The following is a 21,586-nucleotide window of genomic DNA, read 5'->3' as shown; positions in this document are numbered from 1 at the left end:
GCGACTGGTGGTAAAACTGCAATTTCAAAGTTGTGTCCATCCAGTCAGTTGTTGCCGCTTTTCCACACGTCGTTGTTGTTGAATGAATAATCGTGGACACTCATCTGCAAAATATACTGTGGCTGTGGGTGTGGTTGGGTACTGATGATTAAATCACTAAAAAAACAAAACATTCAATTGACCAATTCCGTATGCTTGTGTATTCAGAAGATGATTGATTTATGAACGGAAGAAAAGGCTTTTTTCACTTCTCACCTTTTTATCAGAGAATCACAGACGGTAAAACTGATCGGTTGGTTACTGTCAGTTTTCAGTTGATCATGTTCTCTGAAATTCCAAGTGAATTTTCAAAAATTATAAAACTCGTAATTTTAAAATTTCAAAAAAAAAATTACATTGCTTTTTGCGACGAACTGGATGCATCAACGACACTTGCGACATCTTTGATAAGACGATTGTCTGCAGATAAAACAAAAGCATAAAGTAATAAATAAATAAATAAATAAATATATATATATAAGATAAAATAAATGTCAAATACTGAAAAGTTTGGGAATTAAATTTTCCAAACGATGCTTCTTCTTTTTTCTCCAACCATCTTCACCTGTATCAGCGTCATTATTATTATCATCACCGTCATCAAACTGTGCTAACAGTTGCTGTTGTTGTTGGACTTGTTGTTGCTGCGGTGATGGTTGAAACAAGTGGAAGCTTGATGAACATGCGGCGGCAGTGACAGCCAGCAGTTGGTCGAATAACGACATCTCAGCAATGACACCTTGCATGTTCTTGTTGCTTTTGCACTGTTCCATGTGTATGCGCAGACCGACTCGCTGGGCGTAGCGACGGAAACAGAATGTACACTGGTAGGGCTTTTCTCCGGTGTGCACCCGCTCGTGCACCAGACGGTTGCCTTGACTGGTGAACGCTTTGTCGCAGTAGCGGCATCGGTAGGGCCGTTCGCCGGTGTGCAAGCGCATGTGGACGTACAAGCTGCTCGAGTAGGCGAACCGCTTGTAGCAGTAGGGGCAGACGTGACGGGCGGTCGAGGGCGTGGTCGCGTTGCCGTCGACGCCCTCGGCTGCCGAGAACTTGTGAACCGCTGCCTCGTGGGAAACGAGCTGCGGCCGTTGGGCGAACCGACGGTCGCAGCTTCGACACTGGTAGGGACGTTCGCCGGTGTGCGTGCGCTCGTGGCAGATCAAATTGCCCCTGCTGGTAAACGCCTTGTCGCAGTGCTTGCATTGGTAGGGTCGCTCGCCGGTGTGGGTGCGCATGTGCACTTGCAAGCTGCCCAAGTAGCCGTAGACTCGGCCGCAGAGTGGGCACGGATGCTGCTTGCTCTGGCGTTCGTGCACTTGCTTCACGTGCAACTTGACGTAGTTTTTCAACGTGAACCGCTTGGGACACTGAGGGCACTGGTACTGGCGCTCGCCGTGGGTCTTCTTGTGCGTGTAAAGTGCACTCGGCGAAGAGAGCATCTTCGAACACACTGGACACTGGTAACAACGCAAGCCGAGGTGGCTCTTCTCGTGCACCGACTTGGTGCCGTACTGGGAGAAGCAACGTTCGCAGTGGCGGCACTTGTACGGCTTTTCGCCGGTATGCGTGCGCTCGTGCACGTGACAAGTGGCTTTCTGGGCGAACTGCTTGGAGCAGAATCGACACTTGAACGGCCGTTCGCCGGTGTGGGAACGCATGTGCGCCGACAAGCTGCTCATGTACGTGAACGCCTTGCCGCAAAAGCAGACGTAGTCTTGGCTTTTGCTCGCCGATACTGCCTGTGGCCCAGCTCCACCAGCACCAGCACCAGCACCACCACCATTAGCAGCACCAGTAACATCGTTTCCAACAGTCGTGACCGATGTATTCAGCAGTATATGCTGTTGTTGTTGTTGCTGCTGTTGCTGTTGTTGTTGTTGTTGTTGTTGTCGTAGTTGTTGCTGTTGCTGCTGCTGCTGCTGCTGCTGCTGCTGCTTGTTGCTTCTCGTGGACATTGTTGTGCTGACGCAAACTGGTGGCGTGAGCAAATGTTTTCGGACAAAGCTTACACTGGTACGGTCGTTCGCCGGTATGCGTGCGCCTGTGCGAGTGCAAAGCCGACGGCTGAATGAAACGCTTGTCGCACAAGTCACACTTGTAACGCCTTTCGCCGGTGTGAGAACGTTCGTGCATGATCAGCGACGTTTGCTGGGAAAAATGCTTGTCACAGTATTTGCAGGCGAACGGCTTTTCACCAGTGTGCACTCGTTCGTGTGCGACCATTGGATATTTGAACGCGAACTGTTTGCCACAGAAGCGACACTGCCAACGTTTGTCATTCGTCTTACAATAGGCAGATGAAGAAGACGAAGACGAAGAAGAAAGTAATGCTGAATCATTCGCTGTGGGCGCGACGACGACCATGCCGTTGGGAAGAACTCCAACATCCAACAAAGCAGCATTGGAAACCGATCCCTCTTCTTGTCCTACTTCAGCTTTTCCTTCTTTCGTTTCCATGAACAAATGACGCTTCTTATGCGCATACAAAGACGTACGATGAGCAAACTGCTTGTCACACTTGTCACAAGAGTACAATTTCAACGCGGAATGGGAAATTTTATGCGTCCGCAAACTGCTCTGTGTGGCAAACTTTTTATCACACTCGTCGCACTGATGCGGTTTGATGCCCGTATGCTGACGTTCGTGACTTTTCAAATTGCCCTGCAAATTATTCATTATTATTAATGCATTATTATTAATATTACATACAAACTGAACAACCAAACAGCATCCACGAAAACATGAAAACAAAAGCAAAAAAAAAAACAAAGAAACATGCACAAAAGAATTATTATTAGTCTCACAACAAGCTGCGCTTTGTGATATATATATATATATATAAACTCTGAAATAAACACGCACACACACACACACATATATATATAAGCTTGTTATAACAATATTTAATTATATACTAATAGTTGATGCATAGAAGGAACAATACGAAGAAAAATAATCAATAAGAAAGGATAGCAAGTAACTTTCACTGACAACAACAACTGCCATGTAGAGAGCCAATATTAAGTCAAGTCAAAAATGAAATCTACATATGAATAAACTAATGCAAATAAAATAATAGCTCGATGATAAATCAACTGCAGAATCTTATTTTACCTGAGGAAAATGAAAACATGAAATTAATTAAAAGCAATATCCTAATATACAACACAAACATGTACTTGCTATTTCCAAAGATTCTAACATCAGACTGACTCCTATGATTATACTCACATATGCTGCTAAAGCAATTCTATTTCAAACTCTGAAAAGACTGAAATAAACACACACATAAACACGCACCCGCACACGCGCGCACACAAACACACACACACCACACACACACACACACACACACACACACACACACACCACGCACACATGCGCACACAAACACACACACAGACACACACACACACACACAAACACAAACGAAATAATCAACATGAAAGAGAGCAAAATGGCGCTTCATGAAATATCAATATATTCATAAATAATTATCACCCAAATAACATTTGCCCATTGTTGTTGATTTTGATCAATTTTCGAGAATACACCGTCCGCAGATGCGAATCAAGCAAAAACCAACCTACTATGATGCTGTTTTGCTGCTAAACTGCTCCTTATCAGATAATCAATTGACAATACAAAGGACAGACGACACACGCACACGCACGCGCACAAACACATACACACACCATACGATGCATGTAGCAGCATTAAAATGTATGATCATCCATGCATCATTAAAATACATAAAAAACATTTCCACATTATCACGCGCATGAATAGAGCACATGAAAAACGAACACAACAAAATAATCGTTGGAAAAATAACAACTTATTGTTTGCTGCTTCATAACAAATGTTTCATCCCCTCATAAAAATAAAATAACAATAATATGTAACGTTATTCACGTTGATGTTTACACACACACGCGCGCGCGTATATACATATACATAAATTACATATACGTATATACACGTATTTAATTATATTTATATATATACTAAATGCAACCAATCGTTAATCACATTAATAATTAAGACAATTTGATAAAACAATCATTAACAATTATGGGATTGAAAAAAAATTTTGTTCCTTAATTACAACCTTGTGATGTATATTTCACGCCTACATGCAGACATGTATTGATGTGTGTATGCTTGTGGAGGGGCAAAGCGCTTCTGCTTCACAAATGCATATATAGAGAAGAATAGAGAAAAAAATACAGCAGACCTGGGACAACAACAAACAAATGAAAAAAGTTATGACCAAAAGCGGAAGAAATCAACTGAACATCACTGTTTATAGTATCGTATATTCTGCCCACAACAGCGCTGACAGTTTCCAACTATGTCCATTGTTCGACAAAACTGAACGTCCATTTTGCATGCTAGCCAATGAACGAACAAACCAACGGCCATTCAATTTATTTGTACAGCGTTCTTTACAAAGACGACCAGCAGAAAAGCAAACACTGAGACACATCCAAAGGTCAACAAACACACTACACCAACACTGCACACACACACACACACACACACACACACATATATATATATATATATATATATATATATATATATATATGTATATATTCAGGATGAAGGATAAGAAAAACTGTGTAAAAATGTATGACCATTATTATCATTACATTATGTATCATCATTACAATTATTACTAAAATAAAAATGGCAATTAATTAAATTCACACCGCCAACTAACATTAGCATTTTTGTGTAATCAAATATTTGCTGCTGCAAAGCAAAGCATACAGCAATTACAATAAAAACCCAATGCAGCAAGCAGGCGTTTCAGGCAACAGCAGTTGATCGAAGATCAACATGAGAAAAGTAAAATCGTGCTTGCAAACAGCACGCAACTCGTCGACTTACACTTTTCACCAACACCATCAAACAACACCCACCCAATTCGTGAAAAAGTTTCCCCAAAAAATTGCAAATTATGAAAAACCAAAAAAAATTAATAAATAATAACTCACCGGAGAGGCGAATGTTTTTTCACAATAATGACAAGAGTATGGTTTGACGCCGGTATGACGTCTTTCGTGAATGGCCAGACCGCTGCGCTGGGCGAAGCATTTGTCGCAAAAAGCGCACTGGAACGGCTTTTCACCAGTGTGCTTGCGTTCGTGGGATCGCAACAGTGACATGAATGCGTACGACTTGCCGCAGTAGGAGCAGACGTGCTTCAGGTTGGGACCACTCTCCACTGTCAACTTTTCCATCAACTTGACGACTATTTTGGGGTCCAAATATTCAAAGCAAAAAATTAGCCACAAAATTTTCAACCAACTGCAGCTGAAACAAACCAAACCAACTTTCACACCTTAGCAACAACAAATATCACCGACACTATATATGCATCTATACAAACTGACAAAACAACAAAACAACCATCTTAAAAGGGGATCGTACACAATCAGACGCTCAAGTATTAATTCATAATTCTTCAAAAATGCAAATTCAAAACAACTAAATTCAGCTGGCAACTGGCATGTTCCACTTTTATTTAATTCTTATGAATGGGATTTTTGAAAAGCACACTTCATCAATGTGAACAGCTCGTGTAAAAACTGTTTCTCAGCCCGATCTATTCAAACAATCTTTCAGTGGATGGAATATAAGAAATAAAAGTTAACGACGACAATGCTTGCTCTGCTCACCACTCACTTCACACAAATGGCATCATGCTCTGTCTTTGAAGGTGCAAAATTACGGCTACTAAGTAAGTTGGACAAATTGAAAAAACGTAACAACTCGTGTTTTGTAAAGATCTTGTAAGATTATATGAAACATCTGAAAAAACCCTACTCTGTTGAAAGAGTTGAAATTACTCACGTGCATCATGATGCAATAATATCAAAAGCATGCAATTTATTCAAATTACACAAATGCCCACGTAAATTATTCAAATTATGCACTACAAAATTGCGCTGAGTGATTAGCAGAGAAAAAACCGAAACAAAACAATCAAAAAGGAATTACAAATTTGAATTGTATACAAAGGATGACGACCTCATTATTAACAATATATATATTTATTCATTTATTCATTTATTCATTTATATAATCATTATCATTTACTGGCTCTGTTTCTAGATACTTTGTTGCTGACTGTAAATGTAAAAGTAAAAAAAATTCAAAAGAAACACAAACATACATTTCATAGGGTAGATGAATGCTTATAAAACAGACCTACTTTTAAGCTCGCTTTTATTTCTTGAGAAAACAAATAAAATCTTATTGCTGTTAATTTTCCACACTAAACAGTAAAAGTTTATTAATTAGCCTTATTATGCCGCAAAAGATGGCATGAACAACCCACTTCAAACAGAGAAATATGCTGACGTAATCCACATCAATCAGTAAATACAATGAAAAATAAACTGCCCTATAGCACTACATATATATATACAATAAACTGCATAAAGCAATTTACAATGTATATTTTTAAAAATAAATTCCCTTCCAATATCTACACTTCCTAATTAATTTACCATTTAGCCTAATTAAACCTAACCAGTAATCTATGCATATAACTTTCATTTTGCATTTAAACTTTTGTACTGCTTGTGCAAATAAAGAATAATGTCACAATTACACGATTCAATTATTAAGCACTGTCTCCAATAACTATATGATGCTGCATCGCTTTTAAATTGAACATATCCATATATATATATGGTGCTATTATTTATCCAACCTTTTTTCTGAAAACAATTAAACAAGAGATAAATTTCAGACTTTTTCCCTAATTTTCCCTAATGTGAAAGTGCATGCAAACACAAGCAACAAGCAACTCTGCTTCATGCCATCAATGTTCTCATTCGTGTACTGACTGATGCGATAGACTGTATTTGAACTACATTTTATTGTACTAACACTTGAAAATTGCAATTTCATTTGTTTGAAAAACCTGATTTTCATTTTTGAAAATATATTTTCCAGAAATGCAGATAATAGAACAATTACGTAAGTATCAGTTTAAGTGAGCATCGTTTTCTTCAAATCATGCTAACATATATACATATACATATATCTGCATCTATACTTATACACTGAAATTATAGAATTCAAATTTGAAAAACTAGAAAATCTGGATTACTTTTCCAATTTAAAATGTGAATCATCAAAAAATAACAAACGTAAATTACCCTTGATGGAGAAATTAATAATTTCAAATTAAACTATCAAGCTGAATGGCACTGCATGTTATTATTCAATCAATTTAATTATAATTTTCACTAACAAGCACGAAACAGTAGTCAATAAACCCTAAACAACGGTGACGACAACAACTTCAACAACAACAACAATAGCAATAGCAATAGCAATAATAGCAATAGCAATAGCAACAGCAACAACAGCAGCAGCAGCAGCTTCTGCAACAACAAGAACAACAATAATAACAGAAATGTTGATATAAAAGCTTTTTAAAATAATTTATATGTGAAAATTTTTTCTCTATCAAATTAATACAGTTGATAATTTTACAATAGCAGAGTTGTAAATTAGCATTGTTGAATTATTATTATTGTTGTTGTTGTTGTTGTTGTTTTCTGAGAACAAGAGAAAATTCCCACATCATTCAAATAGCATGCATCATCATCATCATCATCATCATGTCGCATGTCAAACTGCATCAGTAACGCTGAGCCATTTACAAAAAGACGCGTCATACATATTCATTCATTGTATAATTATTACTGTGCTTTTGTATTCATTACATAGGGGGCAATTAAAATTCAACGATGAATATAGCTGCTGCTATTTGATAAACAGAAAAAGGAACAAAATACGCAAAGAGAAAGAATAAGAGCGCGCAACTGGGGCTAGCATTCATTTGATGTTAATTAAAAAAGAATAAAAGCAAAATTACCAACACAATCGTTGAACAGTCAGTTAGCCAATAGCTGAAAAACGACGTCCCTTTTCAAATTTACTTGTACAAAAATGTGAAATGGATCGACAAATTCCAATTTTAATAACTTTGATTTGTAAAATTCACTGCGCTGCTTTTCGAAATGCGAAAGTCATTCAACCCCTCTGCTTTTTGTACTGCTATCTCATTCGTCGACAGACATAAACTTATCTCAATTATCTATCATCAATGACCGCTAGTGGAACTCGACCGTTACAGTATGAACGACGATACAGAACCAAAAAGATATCAGAAATGGATGACATTCAACAAAACAAAAATTATATTAATAATAATAATAATTGGAAATTAATAATTTATTCAAAAAAAGTATATTTAAATTTGTTGATATTAGAAGAGCGAAAGAAATGAAAATTTTACTTACTTGACAAGAAGAAAAGATAATTTAGCAGAGCTTTATCTTCAGAGAATCAATCATTCGGAAGAAATGAAGAGTCAGTGATTATCATATCACCACCAAGTGAAGAAGCTACACTGAGCTGGAATCACGTTGGCCGGCGTTGAATTGTGAAACTGCTGCTGCTGCTGCTGCCAAATTGACAAATGTCGTCGTCATGAATCGTACGACAAAAATAAATGCATTCACAATTACTACGTTATTGTTGCTTGTGTTGGTATTGCGTGAAACATATCATTTGTGTACATAGAAGTAGGCTGACAACAACAACAACAACAACAACAGCAACGTCTGCAAGATGCTGCATGTAGAAAATTAAGACTGAAAATCAAAACTAGGTCAAACAAATCAACCTTACCATAACCCTGCTAATCTCCAATTATGCACTGAAGCAGTGCGCATTTTTCCAACCACGCACCACTGTACAATAAATACAACATCATCAACAGCCTACAACAAATATGCCAAATTAAACTTTCACATTTTACAAAAAAATCATCATCATCAAATCTCACACAACAATTGAAAATTGTAAATACTCTTCTTCTACAATGAAATAATCTGCATGCTTTTTTCTCCATCTTCTTCCACGACAACTTCTGCAATTGTTTCATACATACAAAGTGAAAAGAAGATCAACTTTATATCAAAAATGATAGGTGCATGATGCACCGGTTTCACTTTTCATAGCAACAATCATGCTATCGAAAAGCAACCACATGCAAAGCATACAGACAAATTAAAAATTATGAACAAAAAAGCCTGCTTGAAAACAATAAGCATGAACTACATTTTTTATAAAGATAAAAACTAACAAAAAATATTATTTTGTAATATTGAAATATCTTTCTCTTTTTGTTCGACAAACATGCATTTCTTTCACAGGATAATTTTTTCTTTGTTTTTGCTTGATCACAAAATTTACACGATATTGTCATTGCCAGTGTTGAGAATATACCTTTTGAACACATCTGCTGAAAATTCATCCCCCTTTCAATTAAAAAATATATGCTGATCGGAAAATTCAATAATACACGCATTGTATTTATTTATAAATAATATGCAGCTTCCTTATGCTGCATTATTGTATGCAAAAATGACCTTTTGACATACTGTTTCCCGGACAGATGTCGGTGTTCATTTGATAAATTATGCTTCGTACACAAAGCCAGCTAGCTCACAATGCATTTTACAAAGCCGGTTCTTATAAATGATAGCATTTCCAGTTATGATAAGCAATCAGTGAACTTGATCAGGGATACATTTCCATTGTTGTAGTGTATTCTGTCAACGAGTGCGTGTGTTGAAAAGATTAAAAATACCAAAGCAGAACAGGTAACTACTGTTCAATTAAGGTACAGAATTCACAAAATCCAAAACACAAAATGTACCTACTTGTCAGTATTGGAATTTTTACGCTTCTCTCCAAATGGACGTGCAACGCAGTTAGCAACTTCAGTAAGTCATCCTTTTTCCTTCTCTCTCAAAAATAACAACAATAATATAACAGACTCTTGCCCGAAATCTCCTCCAATTGTACTGAATGCAATCAACAAATGTTGGTCAGATAATCACTGTCAAAATAACGAACAATGCTGTCCAACGGCACTGGGCAACGTATGCTTGATGAGAGTGATCTCGTGTAAGCAAACATTCACAACCAAAAATTACTTTAAAAATGCACATCAATAATAATTTGAAAATTACAGTAAACTGTCCGGATGGATCACCGCGAACGACAGCCTGCAACTCAGACAAAGACTGCGCATCTTATGAGTCATGCTTGCACAAATATTGCTGCAAAATTAATAAAACTGGATACTGTCCTACCTCGCACTTTTTTGACATCAACTTTGGAGAGCGTGAAAAGCGCTGTCGTCATGATTTCGACTGTGATGGAATTCAAAAATGTTGCCGACTAGAAGATGGTTACAAATGCATCACGCCATTGTCAGAAGCCTATCGTGAGTTGTATTCATCATTCGTTATTTTTCTTCATCTCACTATTCTGATAAAAATAGAATATCAAATAAGAGAAAAATTCACATGCGTTACCCGTATGCATTTTTGTTGCGTTCATGATTGGGAAATTATTTTTTTAAGAAAAACCAGGAAAATGTCCCTCACCAAATAGCCTTCCAGAAGAAGACGATTTTCGCTGTTCAAAAGATTCCGACTGCGACGGATGGAGAAAATGTTGCGTCACGTTGAACGGTCTGTACTGCAAAAATCCAATTGTATTACCATTCAAATACCGCGAAAAGAAAATGGTCATCGGACGACGTGGAACTTCCTGTCCAAACGATGAACCACCGGTTGGCGTGTGCAACACGTCGGCCGACTGTACTGTGGATTATTTCTGCTTGAATTCAGTTTGCTGCAAAGCTGAAGTGAACGTCTGTCCTCCGCTAAAAATTGCACAAGAAATGAAACCTGAAAACGAAGGAAATTGTTCTTCCAATTCGGATTGCAAAAGCAATAATACAAAATGTTGCGCAACTGGAATTGGAAAACACTGTTTAAAAGTTGGATATCATTTTTGATTATTAATTTCATGAATCGAAAAAAATTTAAAAAAAAAAGAAAAGAAAACAGTACAAAAATAAAAACTTTCCCAAAATCAAGGAAACGATAGACGAATTAATTTTCATCAAAAACTTACCATCATGGAATGGTTTGGCCGATAATTTCTTCAGCAAACGTACTACTAATATAACTACTATTGTTACTGTTTCAAACAATAAACAAATTACGACGATTCAAAAAGAGCTTTCAAAGCTGAGCAAGTGATGTAGAAAAAAAACTGGCTGAAAAGCTTTATTGAACTCAATAAAAATATTCAACTCCATGATCCCACAATAACAATTTATTCTATTACACATTCCCCACCGGCTGCGGTAATTTGCTCTTTCAATTTCTCCGCTTCGGTCTGACCAATATCTTCCTTGACAATTTGCGGCAAAGTTTCGACGTACTTTTTTGCCTAGACACATCACCAAAAAAATAAAACCTGACTATCTTTTTACAGTATCAATCATTCGATATTTTAAATTATAAAGTTTTGAATGAGCCATTCAAAACAAAAATTCTAAACGAAAGATTGAAAAAAAAATACCTAAAATATAAATAATTAAAAATTAAATAATTCTTAGTGTTAAAAGATTTAAACAAACCTGAACCAGATTCAGCCCGGGAACGACATTCTTTATTTCCTTGATGAGTGCAATCTTTTTGCTTTCATCAAATTTCACAAGTCGCAAAGTAAACGAAGTCTTCTGCTGAACGTCTTTTTTCTCGTCTTTCTAAAAATATCTCACAAAATTGATCACTGTTCAACAATGGTGACATAAAGGGGAAACCTTCATTTCGCCAATTTCACCAGCAGGGCTGAACATACCCATTCCTGGAAAAACTGTGGGCGTGTCGGGTAAATTTAAACGCTTCTAAATATTAATGAAATTTTTTAATAAACTTACACAAAGTACGAAATATTTAAATCACCCGCAAAAGCCTGTTCAAATCGGACACTTCTAACAGAGACAAATTTGCAATTTTTTCAACCAATTCAGTCACGACAGGAGAAGCATTGCAGGGTTCATTGGCAACGGCAGGCGGAGGAAAAGGTTGGTGATTTTCTTTAAAAACACTGTCCTTGCTTTCGTGAACATCAGCAGCCGTTGATGACGGAGATCTTGGAGACCAACAATACTGAAGCAGCAAACTGTTCCCTCTTCAGAAAAAGAAACAGTTATATCATGGAAAAAGTAAAACAATTTTTTACCTGAAATTATATTTAAGCAATGTTTTCGTTAACATTGCTGCTTAAATATCGTTCCAGGACAAAATAAAATTAATCACGAAAGCCGAAACAAGTAAGCTATATAACAAAAGCACAATTCAGTGAATTGAAATGAAGCATTTTAACTTTCACAAATTTGCTGACATACAAAGCGATCAATGTTACGTAAAAAATATATCAATTCACAAATAATAACAAGTACGGAAACTTTATCCTTTCGGCTAATGCGCTGAACGAGAGAACTTAAGGAAACAGTTGGGAATGACCAATACCCATCAAAACAAATTTTTAATAAAAACAAATCACATCACACAGAGATGGACAAATCGACAGCGAAATGAAATTCAAGTAAAAAATACAGTATGGATAACTTCAAGAAACTGTTAGTCTTAACAATCACATTTATCCACCGAAAATAATCTGCACAGTACGCAATTGTTTGTCAGACAAGCACATAGCAGCAACTTTTCCATCTGTAAATAAGTTTTCAAGTCTTTCTCCAAACAATAACGGCACATTTGTACATTTTTATACGTTTTAGAGATAAGTTTATAAATATGTACTGGCATGATAAAAATTGTTGTCACTAATTTGAAAATGTAACGGCTTATGGTGATAAATGTTTCCTTTTTCATTACTGTAAAAATTTATTGCAGTTCTTTGTGTAAATATGTTACAGAAAACATTACAAAATGATTGTTTCTTTAATTAATTTCAAAAAAAGCTTATAAAAGCTTGAAAATTATTAAACGTACTGTAATACAGTAAGACAATGGGACTAAAATTCATTTAAACAAACTGGTCTACATACGTGAATGTAAATGCATGCATTGTCTTTTTGTCCACATTTTTACATTCGTTCAGTGAAACTTTTGATAATCGTGCTTATCTTCACATAGTAAAAGTGATTGGTTCTTTTCTTTACATTTGAATTTGAAGTGACAGGCAATTGATGCTGTGCTTCTTTCTTTCAAAATATTCGGAAAAATTAATAATCTTTTCAACTTTTGAATTCCCTAAAATAAATTATCATGTAACGTTTTGTGTGCAACAAGGCGACTTTTGTCAGACATTCGTTTGTAAACAGTCACTTTAATTTGCAGTTTACAATAGTGGCATTTACTTTAGCATAATCGATTTAATCAGTTTCCAGTGAATTGTTATTTTATGTGCTGGAGAAAAGCTTCACAAGTTTCAGTTGTATTTTTCCTTTGCTTTATTCTGTAAACTTTTAGTTCATGATTTCAAACTCATAATTAATTTTCTACATTCTTAGGCTTCATCTTATCTACATGGACTCAATCTCTGAAAGCTATTGTTATTCTCGATCTGGCGGCAGTGAATCGGATGAAAGAGCAAGTGGAATAGAATCATCGCCGAGACGTTATAACAGTAGAAGAAGATCGTCAGAACGCAGAAGCAGGAAGCGATCCAGACGCAGTGCGCACCGTTTGGAAAAGCATCACAGACGAAGTCGAAGTGACAGAAGACACCACAGTAGTAGAAGTCGCAGCGGAAGTTCCAGAAGGAAGAGGAGGAAGTATTCCTCATCGGAACGTTCTGACAGTGATGAACGAAGCAGTGCAAGACGCGCACACAAACATGTTGACGAAAGCACTAACAGATCAGTTCAACACAACGGAGAACATGATGTTGACGCACATGCAAAAGCTTTAACCTACTACTGGGCCAAAGTCGACAATGATCCGAATAACTTTGAGAATTGGATGCGCCTTTTAAGTTATGTAGAAAAAGCTGTAAGTTGTTGAAATTGGTATTAAGAAAAGTTTATTTTCACTAATACATTCTTACAGAATGATATAGAAGCCGTGCGATTATCGTTTGATACTTTCTTAGCTCGTTATCCACTGTGCTTTGGCTATTGGACAAAGTACGCGTGCCTTGAATTGAAGAATCACAACGAAGAGAAATGCATTCAAGTGAGAAAGAGAATTTATATTTATCTTTTTTATTTCTTCTTGTGCTTCGCTTTCCTAATCATGAAGTTCTCCATATTACGACAGCTAACCAATTTTATAGGATCCCCATCTGTCCATCAACAACTACTGCAACTTGGAGAGCAAATCAACTGCTCGCGCACATTGTGATTTTTGTGATTCACTTTATTACTGTAATCCTTTTATGTTCCTCAAAATAAATATATCTAATTTGGATGCGCACTGATCAATAATTTCAATAGGGATGGATTTTGTCGGGAGGGAAAACATAAAACTTAAGAATTGATATCTTGAAATTTTCATTAGCTGTTGCATAATTTACTGTGCAACAAAGTGAATTTCTCAGCATTATGTATGTATAGTTATTTAAATAATTTGTCTTGTTTGTTGACAAAGTTTGTTGAAAAATTAATTGTTCAGCTTATAATTGTTTTTATTTTCACAGATATGAATCATAAATTGGTTTACCGTATCTTAGTTCCTGATAAGCAAGTGCAATTCCTAGATTGTTGCTACAGGAAGAATATTTTGAAATATAAATGATAAATACATCGACGAAAGGAACGCTGAATATTGGTTTTAGTTACCAAAATTGAAATTGCAGAGTATAATTATGCTTCTCTTAAATTAATCTAATGTAGATGTTATACGGTTACTTGTCATAGCTGTAGAGATCCATTGAAATGTGAAATATTTTTATGAGAGAATTCACATCAACGACAATCCTGTTCAAGCAAATTATTATTCTCTGTTGTTCATCTACTGAAAGGGTTCTGCAAACAGAATTGGATTGTTTTCATGTAATAATAGTGAAACCTTCCTTTGTGTTCACCATCATGTTATTAGCTAATATTTCAAAATAGTAAAAAAAAAACAAAATGTAAATGTTATTTCTGATAATCTATTTTTATAGGTATATGAACGTGGTGTATCAGTAATTCCACTGAGTGTGGACCTATGGATGAGTTACATTGACTTTCTTAAACGTTATGAACAGTCCGAAGAACAGTTAAGAGCGTATGTGTTAATGAACTTTGACATCTAACGCACTTTTGTCCAAAACTTGAATAAAAATGCACAACAGTTGAATGTTAAACGATTATTATAATAACTGATATCATATTAGGATTTATCAACGGGCGATAATGGTTGCCGGTAGAGAATTTTGTTCTAAAGAACTCTGGAGGGATTACATTGAATGGGAATATAGTAATAAGAATTTCAAAGCAGTAATGGCCACCTACGATCAACTGCTTACCATTCCAACTGATTATTACAAGAGTAGCTACAGCAAGTAAAGTTTTCCATTTGTCTCTCGATTTTTTGAGAAAAATCTCAACCTTTTCTCATTCTACATAATTATAGTTTGCGCACACTTATCGATAATCACCACCCTGAAGAACTTCTCTGCGAAGAAGAATATCGCACTGTTTTCAACAACACTTGTCGGATGTTGAAAGCGAAGAACATTAAAGTATTCACAAGTATGAATTTACAATTGTACTTGTATTTTATTTCAGAGAAATTTTCACATTTGGACAAACAAATATTAGAGTTGTTAAATTTGTAATTTTGCTCTTTATATAAATATTCGACTTTTTTTAAATAGATGATGAAGATTCTACTGCTCTGCTGCCGGATAAAGATAAGGAAAAACGAGTAAAAAGTGGAAAGCAATTATCTTGCTGTTCAACTTTTGAATGTAAAACTGTTTAAGGCTTTGACCAAGCCAGCAATTGCTGATCTACGCTTAAGAATCAAAGAGAGCCGAGAAAAACTGTTTGAAGAGTTGCATACGGCTGTGAACAGACGCTTACCTTTCGAAAATAGAGTAAATGTTTAAAATGAAAAGCATTTATTTATATGGAATTTATGCAAAAATGAAAAATTTCAGATAAGTCGACCGTACTTCCACGTGAAACCGCTGGAACGTTCGCAGTTGGACAACTGGAAAAAGTATTGTGAATTTGAAATTCGTGAAGGCAATCGAGAAAGAATTCAAGTATTGTTCGAACGTTGCCTGATAGCCTGCGCCATGTACGAAGAAATGTGGATTATGGTATAGCTAGAGGAGAATATATTCAAATTTCTAAATTGCACTATCATTTCCTTACTGTAGTACGCGAATTATATGGAAACGGTCAGCGATGTCGAAACGCGCCAAATCTATTCCAGAGCATGTCAAACACATTATTTGTCCAGGAAACCGAACATCCATTTATCCTGGGCAGCATTCGAAGAAAGACATGGTAATAATTTTGTAATTGGCAAAAACAAAATCATCATCATTATAATAATAGCAATTCCATATTTATTTTGCCTTTTTATAATTTATAAATTCTAGGCAATTTCGATGAAGCTGCCCACGTTTTGGATTCGTATGAAAAAATGAGTCCAGGAAATATAATGATAGCAATTCGTCGACTTGGATTGGAACGTCGTCAATTGTTGTCTAATCCTGCAAACGACGCCACTACTGACTGTGGTAGTCTTTGTGCGTTGTATGAACGTTTCATCAACAACGAAACGCTTGATTTGAAAGTGCGTTCGTTTTATGCTATCAAATACGCCAGATTTCAGCTAAAGGTAATCAGAATAACATTATCAATATTTAATGTATTGTTTTGCATTTTTAATATTGTGATGTATAGATGAGAAATAATTCTGAAGAGGCAGAACGGATAATTTTGAATGCTTTAGAAAAAGATAAAGTATGTGAAAAAATTGTTTAATGGTTTGGTGGTCATGGTGTTCTTGTTGTTACTGTTTCTGTAATTTTCAGCAAAGCATTGAACTGTACCTGCAGCTGGTCGATTTAGCATATGCTAGACAACCGTTTAATTTGGATTTGTTGCTTCAAACGTTGGATCGAGCGATAGCTTCTCCCGACCTTCCAGACTCGGTGAAATTGCAATTTTCTCAACGTAAAATGACAGCTCTGGAAGATTTCAGTCCAGACGTTGCAGCGTAAGATATAGCAGTCAATAACTACTACTTTCATTTATTTAAAAAGTGAAATATGAACGTTTTATTCAGCATTCAAAGTCACTACGAGGCTCACATGCAATTCCAAAATCTCGTGAAAGAAAATGACAAAGATAAAGCTGCCACGCCAAGAAATGGCCCACCCATGTAATATTATAATAAACAGTTATCTTTTGTTTTTACTCTTCCTATATATTTTTACATATTTACCTCTTTTTAGAGAGAACAAAATGTTGCCCAGAATTCCCGGAAATAATCCTTATCCATCTTATTTTAATTATTATTACCAAAATCAACCGCAATACCCGTCGCCCATGATTGCTGGACAAATACCTCCTCACCAATGGAATGCACATTACGGCAACTACATGTATCCTCCCAATGTGCAACAGCAACAACAACAACAACATCATCATCATCAGCAGCAGCAGCAGCAGCATGAGAAACGAATGTGAAGAAAAAGTAATTTTCATAAGAAAGTGCACAACAATATTATAATTTAACATTGAATAACAACATAACAGATTTTTGAATAACTCAAACCACCACCTACTTATAAACATCAAAATCGACTTATTTCAGTACTTTTTTCTCCTGCTATTGACTGATGAACGAACTATGCTTAATAACTTTGTAACAAAACAACAGACTTATTTATTGTTTCAGATGTGGATTTTGCCCATTTTTGATGAAAAAACCATTTTTATGTCGAATTCCTCTGCTTGCACAGGTGATGTCTTTTACCGTTTCGACGTTGGACAACAAGCAGTAAAAACAGTGTGAACTGGCGACGAGATTCCCATGTTAAATTTGAATTGTTTGGATTGGTTATTATTATTATTATTACTTTTACTTTTTAAAATTCATTTGGTTAAACTGTGTGGATACAATAAACTTTGTTTTCGAATAAAAATTATATCACATACTGTAATTGCATGCACATGATACTGCTGAATCCATGGCACGCATGCATATACATGCGTACGTCATAATTAGTGCTGATGATGTAAACTTGATATCGAAAACGTATTATACTTCAAATTCATCATTTTTTCAAGACAAAAGTTAAAAATGTAAAAGAAAATCTACATCTAACCAAATAAAATACATTTTTGTAACTCAATGTGTCGTACGTAATACACAACATATGATGATCGTCGATAGCTGACGAACATTGATAATTTAATAATGCAATATCTGCCTAAAATTTATGCTAGAAATAAAAATCTTAGCAGTGAATGCAAAAGGATTGATTAAGAAACCAACACAACCGAGCATACAAACAGTTTAAAAAATCACGTAAAAATGATTTTTTTAGATTTATCCCATTCTTTTTTGCATATGTTATGTCTAGCTCGAATTGAACTGAAATCTAATAGTGTAATGAGCAATGACGCCATCCACAGCTATTACGTAAATGTCTACATTCTGAACGCATCAAATCAATCATTGACACGCACGTCACGTGGAATGTTGTGAAAAGTTGCACACTGTTTAGCAAGCGCTGGTCACTTGCGTAATGCACCAGTCCATTTATGTATGCTTGCTTCACTTTGCTCTCCTCTCCTCTCCACTGTCTCTCTCTCTCACACTCGCACACACACACACACACACACACACACACACACACACACACACACTATATACATATATATATATATGTATACAACAGAAATGCTGTAGAGCATTTTGTTCATCACTTTCATTCAATTTGACCCATTTCAGATCCTGACCTGGAGCAGATATTAAAATAAGCGAATAAAGAAAATATTCCTCAATTGAGATTGAATAATATGACATGAAAATTCACCCAATCCAGTACCGTACAAAGTACAATAAAGTATACCAGCCGAAGCTTGACGAACAGGTAATATTGGACTGCTTGTTTTTCAAAGTACAGATAATGAATATATGCAAATAATTCTTGTCCGTACAAAATTTTTTTGTCTACTTTCACAGCTTACATTTCAATAAGTTTAATCAATGTAACTGTTCACATTAACTTTCGAAAATAAGTAAATAAATAAAAAATTCATTGAAACTTTACCATGCTTTATCAAATAAGCTCAAATGATGAATCATTTATTTAATTTTCCATTTCATTTCGCGTCAATTTTATTTTTCAATAATCACTGTACATATACATACATATATAGATCTATTACTCAGCTATGATATCAAATGTTCATTCATTCAAGTACTAAATGATTTGTATTCTGTACTGGATTCTTTCACTTCATACAAATGATACTCAAATATGATCCATTCAAACAATTATCATGCGCACAAAGTATAATTACAAATTGTTTTTCTTTTTTTAATTTTTCATCGACTAGCTTAAAGCATCAAAGCAACGGTATTCGCGTATTGCTCGATTTTCAACTTTTGACCCCTCAAGTAAGTTCGAACAAAAGTAGAAAAGAGGGAAATTATTGATCACCGGTAGAGCTGATTGATTATGAATTGGAAAACTGTAAATTGATCCAACCAACTGATCAACAACCAACAACTAAAGAAAGCAAGCAATCCACAACCTATTCACTAGTTTCCTGTGCATTATTGCATGATGGTGAACAAACAACATTTATTTACAACAAGCGTTTTCCATATTCAAATCATTTTGCATCATATCATCAAATAAAATCGCAAAGAGAATATTAATGAAGCATTTCAAAAATCAAATCCAATCGCTTTGTCAAGCATTCCGTGCATGTGTGGAATAAATTGACAAACAGAGAGGTTATGATCACCAGTTTACCAATTCATTCATTGACAATTTTTTCCAGGATAAACATTATCGCAATTCAAAATTCCCTCCCCATTCGTGCATGATGATTAACTATACTGACAAACAATAATGCTTGCAAATATTTTTCCACCTGACTGCACAAAAGCATCTTTATCCCATTATCCTTTTTCTTGCCCACCAGATTTTATGATTATTCACTGATTTGAAATTGTTGTTGTTAAACAAGAAACATGCGCAAACAATGACTGCCCCATTGTGGAAGTAAAATATATTATTTGCAACTGAACAACAACGAACAGAACAGAAAGCATCAATTTTCTCCTATCAGCAGAAATAAATAATGTGTTAGCACATGAAAACTGTACGTAGGATTAACGACTGCTGAAAATGCTACACAGAAAAGAAAAAATGAAAATAAACGTCCCCTTGATTCATATGATGTTAATTTTGTCAATCGACATGATTCTATTCCATTCATATTGACCACGGCGTGACATTTTTGCCGCTTCAATTCAACATTAATTGATGCGTGTATTCAACTTCACCAAAACCGACGGCAGAACTGCAAACCAAAGCCAATCCTGAAAATTCTATCCAATCCCCCACCCCCACCCACGCCGCTCCCTTCACCATTCCACTCAAGCAATATATTCCATAATTCTGGGTAATTATATTTCAGTTCACCTAGATGTAAAAATCACATACATCTTCAGATAAATTCAATTAATTTACAGTTGTTTTTTCCTCTTTTAGCATTCTTGAAATCGATAAAATTCTGTGATTCAAGCAGATATTTTTAAAAAAATTATAAACTGTGAAAGTTTAAATTGAAAACCAGCGAGCAAAACAAAAATAATAATAATAATAATAAAAGCATGCCTTTAAAAAAAACTGCACAGCGTGCTTGGTTATAAAGTATATTTTGTTTAGCTACTTCTCAGCCATGTCATCTTGCTCTGCCTATTGACTCTTCTGCTGGCTCTCAATTTCGTCGTAGTGGACGCCTGGAATAAGCGCAGTTGCTGAATGAATTGATTAATCTTGTCCAACGACGCGAACAAAGCTTAACCGACGCCACTGTGGCAAACTCGTGCTCGTTTCCTTAACCCTTTGCCAAATCTCATCGCCATTCATGAAGCATCTATCCAATGTGTCAAATAGTTTGCCTTGTCAAATAACCCCCACCAACCAACCACCTGATCAAATCTTGACTTAAGCACAAACTATTCAAGCTCACAGGTAAGACACCATTGTTCGTTCACATGTAATCATAACTGACAATAAAACAGTAGTAGTAGCAGTAGCAACAGAAATGATAATAATAATAATAATAATAATAATAATAATGTTGAAGCAATGTTGACCGTCTAAACAAGCACCAGTTAGCTAAACAAAAAAGAAATACCAAAAAACAAAATAAAGTACAATTGTAAGCATGTATACGTTAAAATCATACATTAGCATTGTATTTTTCGCTAAGATACGCCTCAGATGGGCTGTCTGTCGTCAAAAACAGACTCCAGTGATCAAAAGTCACGAGCTACGTTGACAACTGATGGCCAATCTACAGTGCCGAAACTCGACTCCAGGCTACCTTTTCAACAGTATCGAGATTTTTTCCAGTTGAAAAATTACTGGAAAGCCGTCCGTCGTAGAGAAGATGCATCAAAGTGTCTATTTTTTCGGTAAG

The 21,586-nt window shown here is 35.7% G+C and overlaps 6 protein-coding genes across 6 annotated transcripts; 4 read left to right on the top strand and 2 right to left on the bottom strand.

Moving 5' to 3' along the window:
• Positions 1-251: 251 nt before the first annotated feature.
• Tsp_02771 (zinc finger protein) lies at positions 252-2,972 on the bottom strand. The gene is made up of 4 exons (XM_003379052.1): positions 2,958-2,972; positions 2,016-2,703; positions 655-1,756; positions 252-327 (listed from the first exon to the last, which is right to left on the bottom strand). Exons 1-4 carry the CDS (start codon positions 2,970-2,972, stop codon positions 252-254), a joined length of 1,881 nt encoding a protein of 626 aa, XP_003379100.1.
• A 1,338-nt stretch (positions 2,973-4,310) lies between these two features.
• Positions 4,311-4,727, top strand: Tsp_02770 (conserved hypothetical protein). The gene is made up of 2 exons (XM_003379051.1): positions 4,311-4,537; positions 4,646-4,727. The coding sequence occupies exons 1-2, from the start codon at positions 4,311-4,313 to the stop codon at positions 4,725-4,727; spliced, it is 309 nt and encodes a 102-aa protein (XP_003379099.1).
• Positions 4,728-8,176: 3,449 nt separating this feature from the next.
• On the top strand, positions 8,177-8,716 carry Tsp_02769 (conserved hypothetical protein). Its single transcript, XM_003379050.1, has 4 exons — positions 8,177-8,317; positions 8,343-8,446; positions 8,475-8,603; positions 8,659-8,716. Exons 1-4 carry the CDS (start codon positions 8,177-8,179, stop codon positions 8,714-8,716), a joined length of 432 nt encoding a protein of 143 aa, XP_003379098.1.
• Positions 8,717-10,503: 1,787 nt separating this feature from the next.
• On the bottom strand, positions 10,504-13,035 carry Tsp_02768 (ribosomal protein L7/L12). The gene is made up of 6 exons (XM_003379049.1): positions 13,004-13,035; positions 11,907-12,135; positions 11,765-11,848; positions 11,579-11,707; positions 11,284-11,388; positions 10,504-10,746 (listed from the first exon to the last, which is right to left on the bottom strand). Exons 1-6 carry the CDS (start codon positions 13,033-13,035, stop codon positions 10,504-10,506), a joined length of 822 nt encoding a protein of 273 aa, XP_003379097.1.
• Positions 13,036-13,496: 461 nt separating this feature from the next.
• On the top strand, positions 13,497-18,626 carry Tsp_02767 (conserved hypothetical protein). The gene is made up of 13 exons (XM_003379048.1): positions 13,497-13,961; positions 14,019-14,144; positions 15,076-15,179; positions 15,528-15,636; positions 15,880-15,993; positions 16,057-16,221; positions 16,282-16,411; positions 16,507-16,748; positions 16,945-17,129; positions 17,199-17,294; positions 17,368-17,530; positions 17,814-17,877; positions 18,466-18,626. The coding sequence occupies exons 1-13, from the start codon at positions 13,497-13,499 to the stop codon at positions 18,624-18,626; spliced, it is 2,124 nt and encodes a 707-aa protein (XP_003379096.1).
• A 765-nt stretch (positions 18,627-19,391) lies between these two features.
• Positions 19,392-19,808, top strand: Tsp_02766 (hypothetical protein). Its single transcript, XM_003379047.1, has 3 exons — positions 19,392-19,437; positions 19,491-19,544; positions 19,594-19,808. The coding sequence occupies exons 1-3, from the start codon at positions 19,392-19,394 to the stop codon at positions 19,806-19,808; spliced, it is 315 nt and encodes a 104-aa protein (XP_003379095.1).
• Positions 19,809-21,586: the final 1,778 nt, after the last annotated feature.

The sequence above is a fragment of the Trichinella spiralis genome (genome assembly GCF_000181795.1).
Source record: "Trichinella spiralis strain ISS 195 chromosome Unknown Scfld2, whole genome shotgun sequence".
In the NCBI taxonomy this organism is placed as follows: Eukaryota; Metazoa; Nematoda; class Enoplea; order Trichinellida; family Trichinellidae; genus Trichinella; species Trichinella spiralis.
The sequence above is the reverse complement of the archived record's forward strand: the minus strand, read 5'-3'. Positions and strand labels throughout refer to the sequence as shown.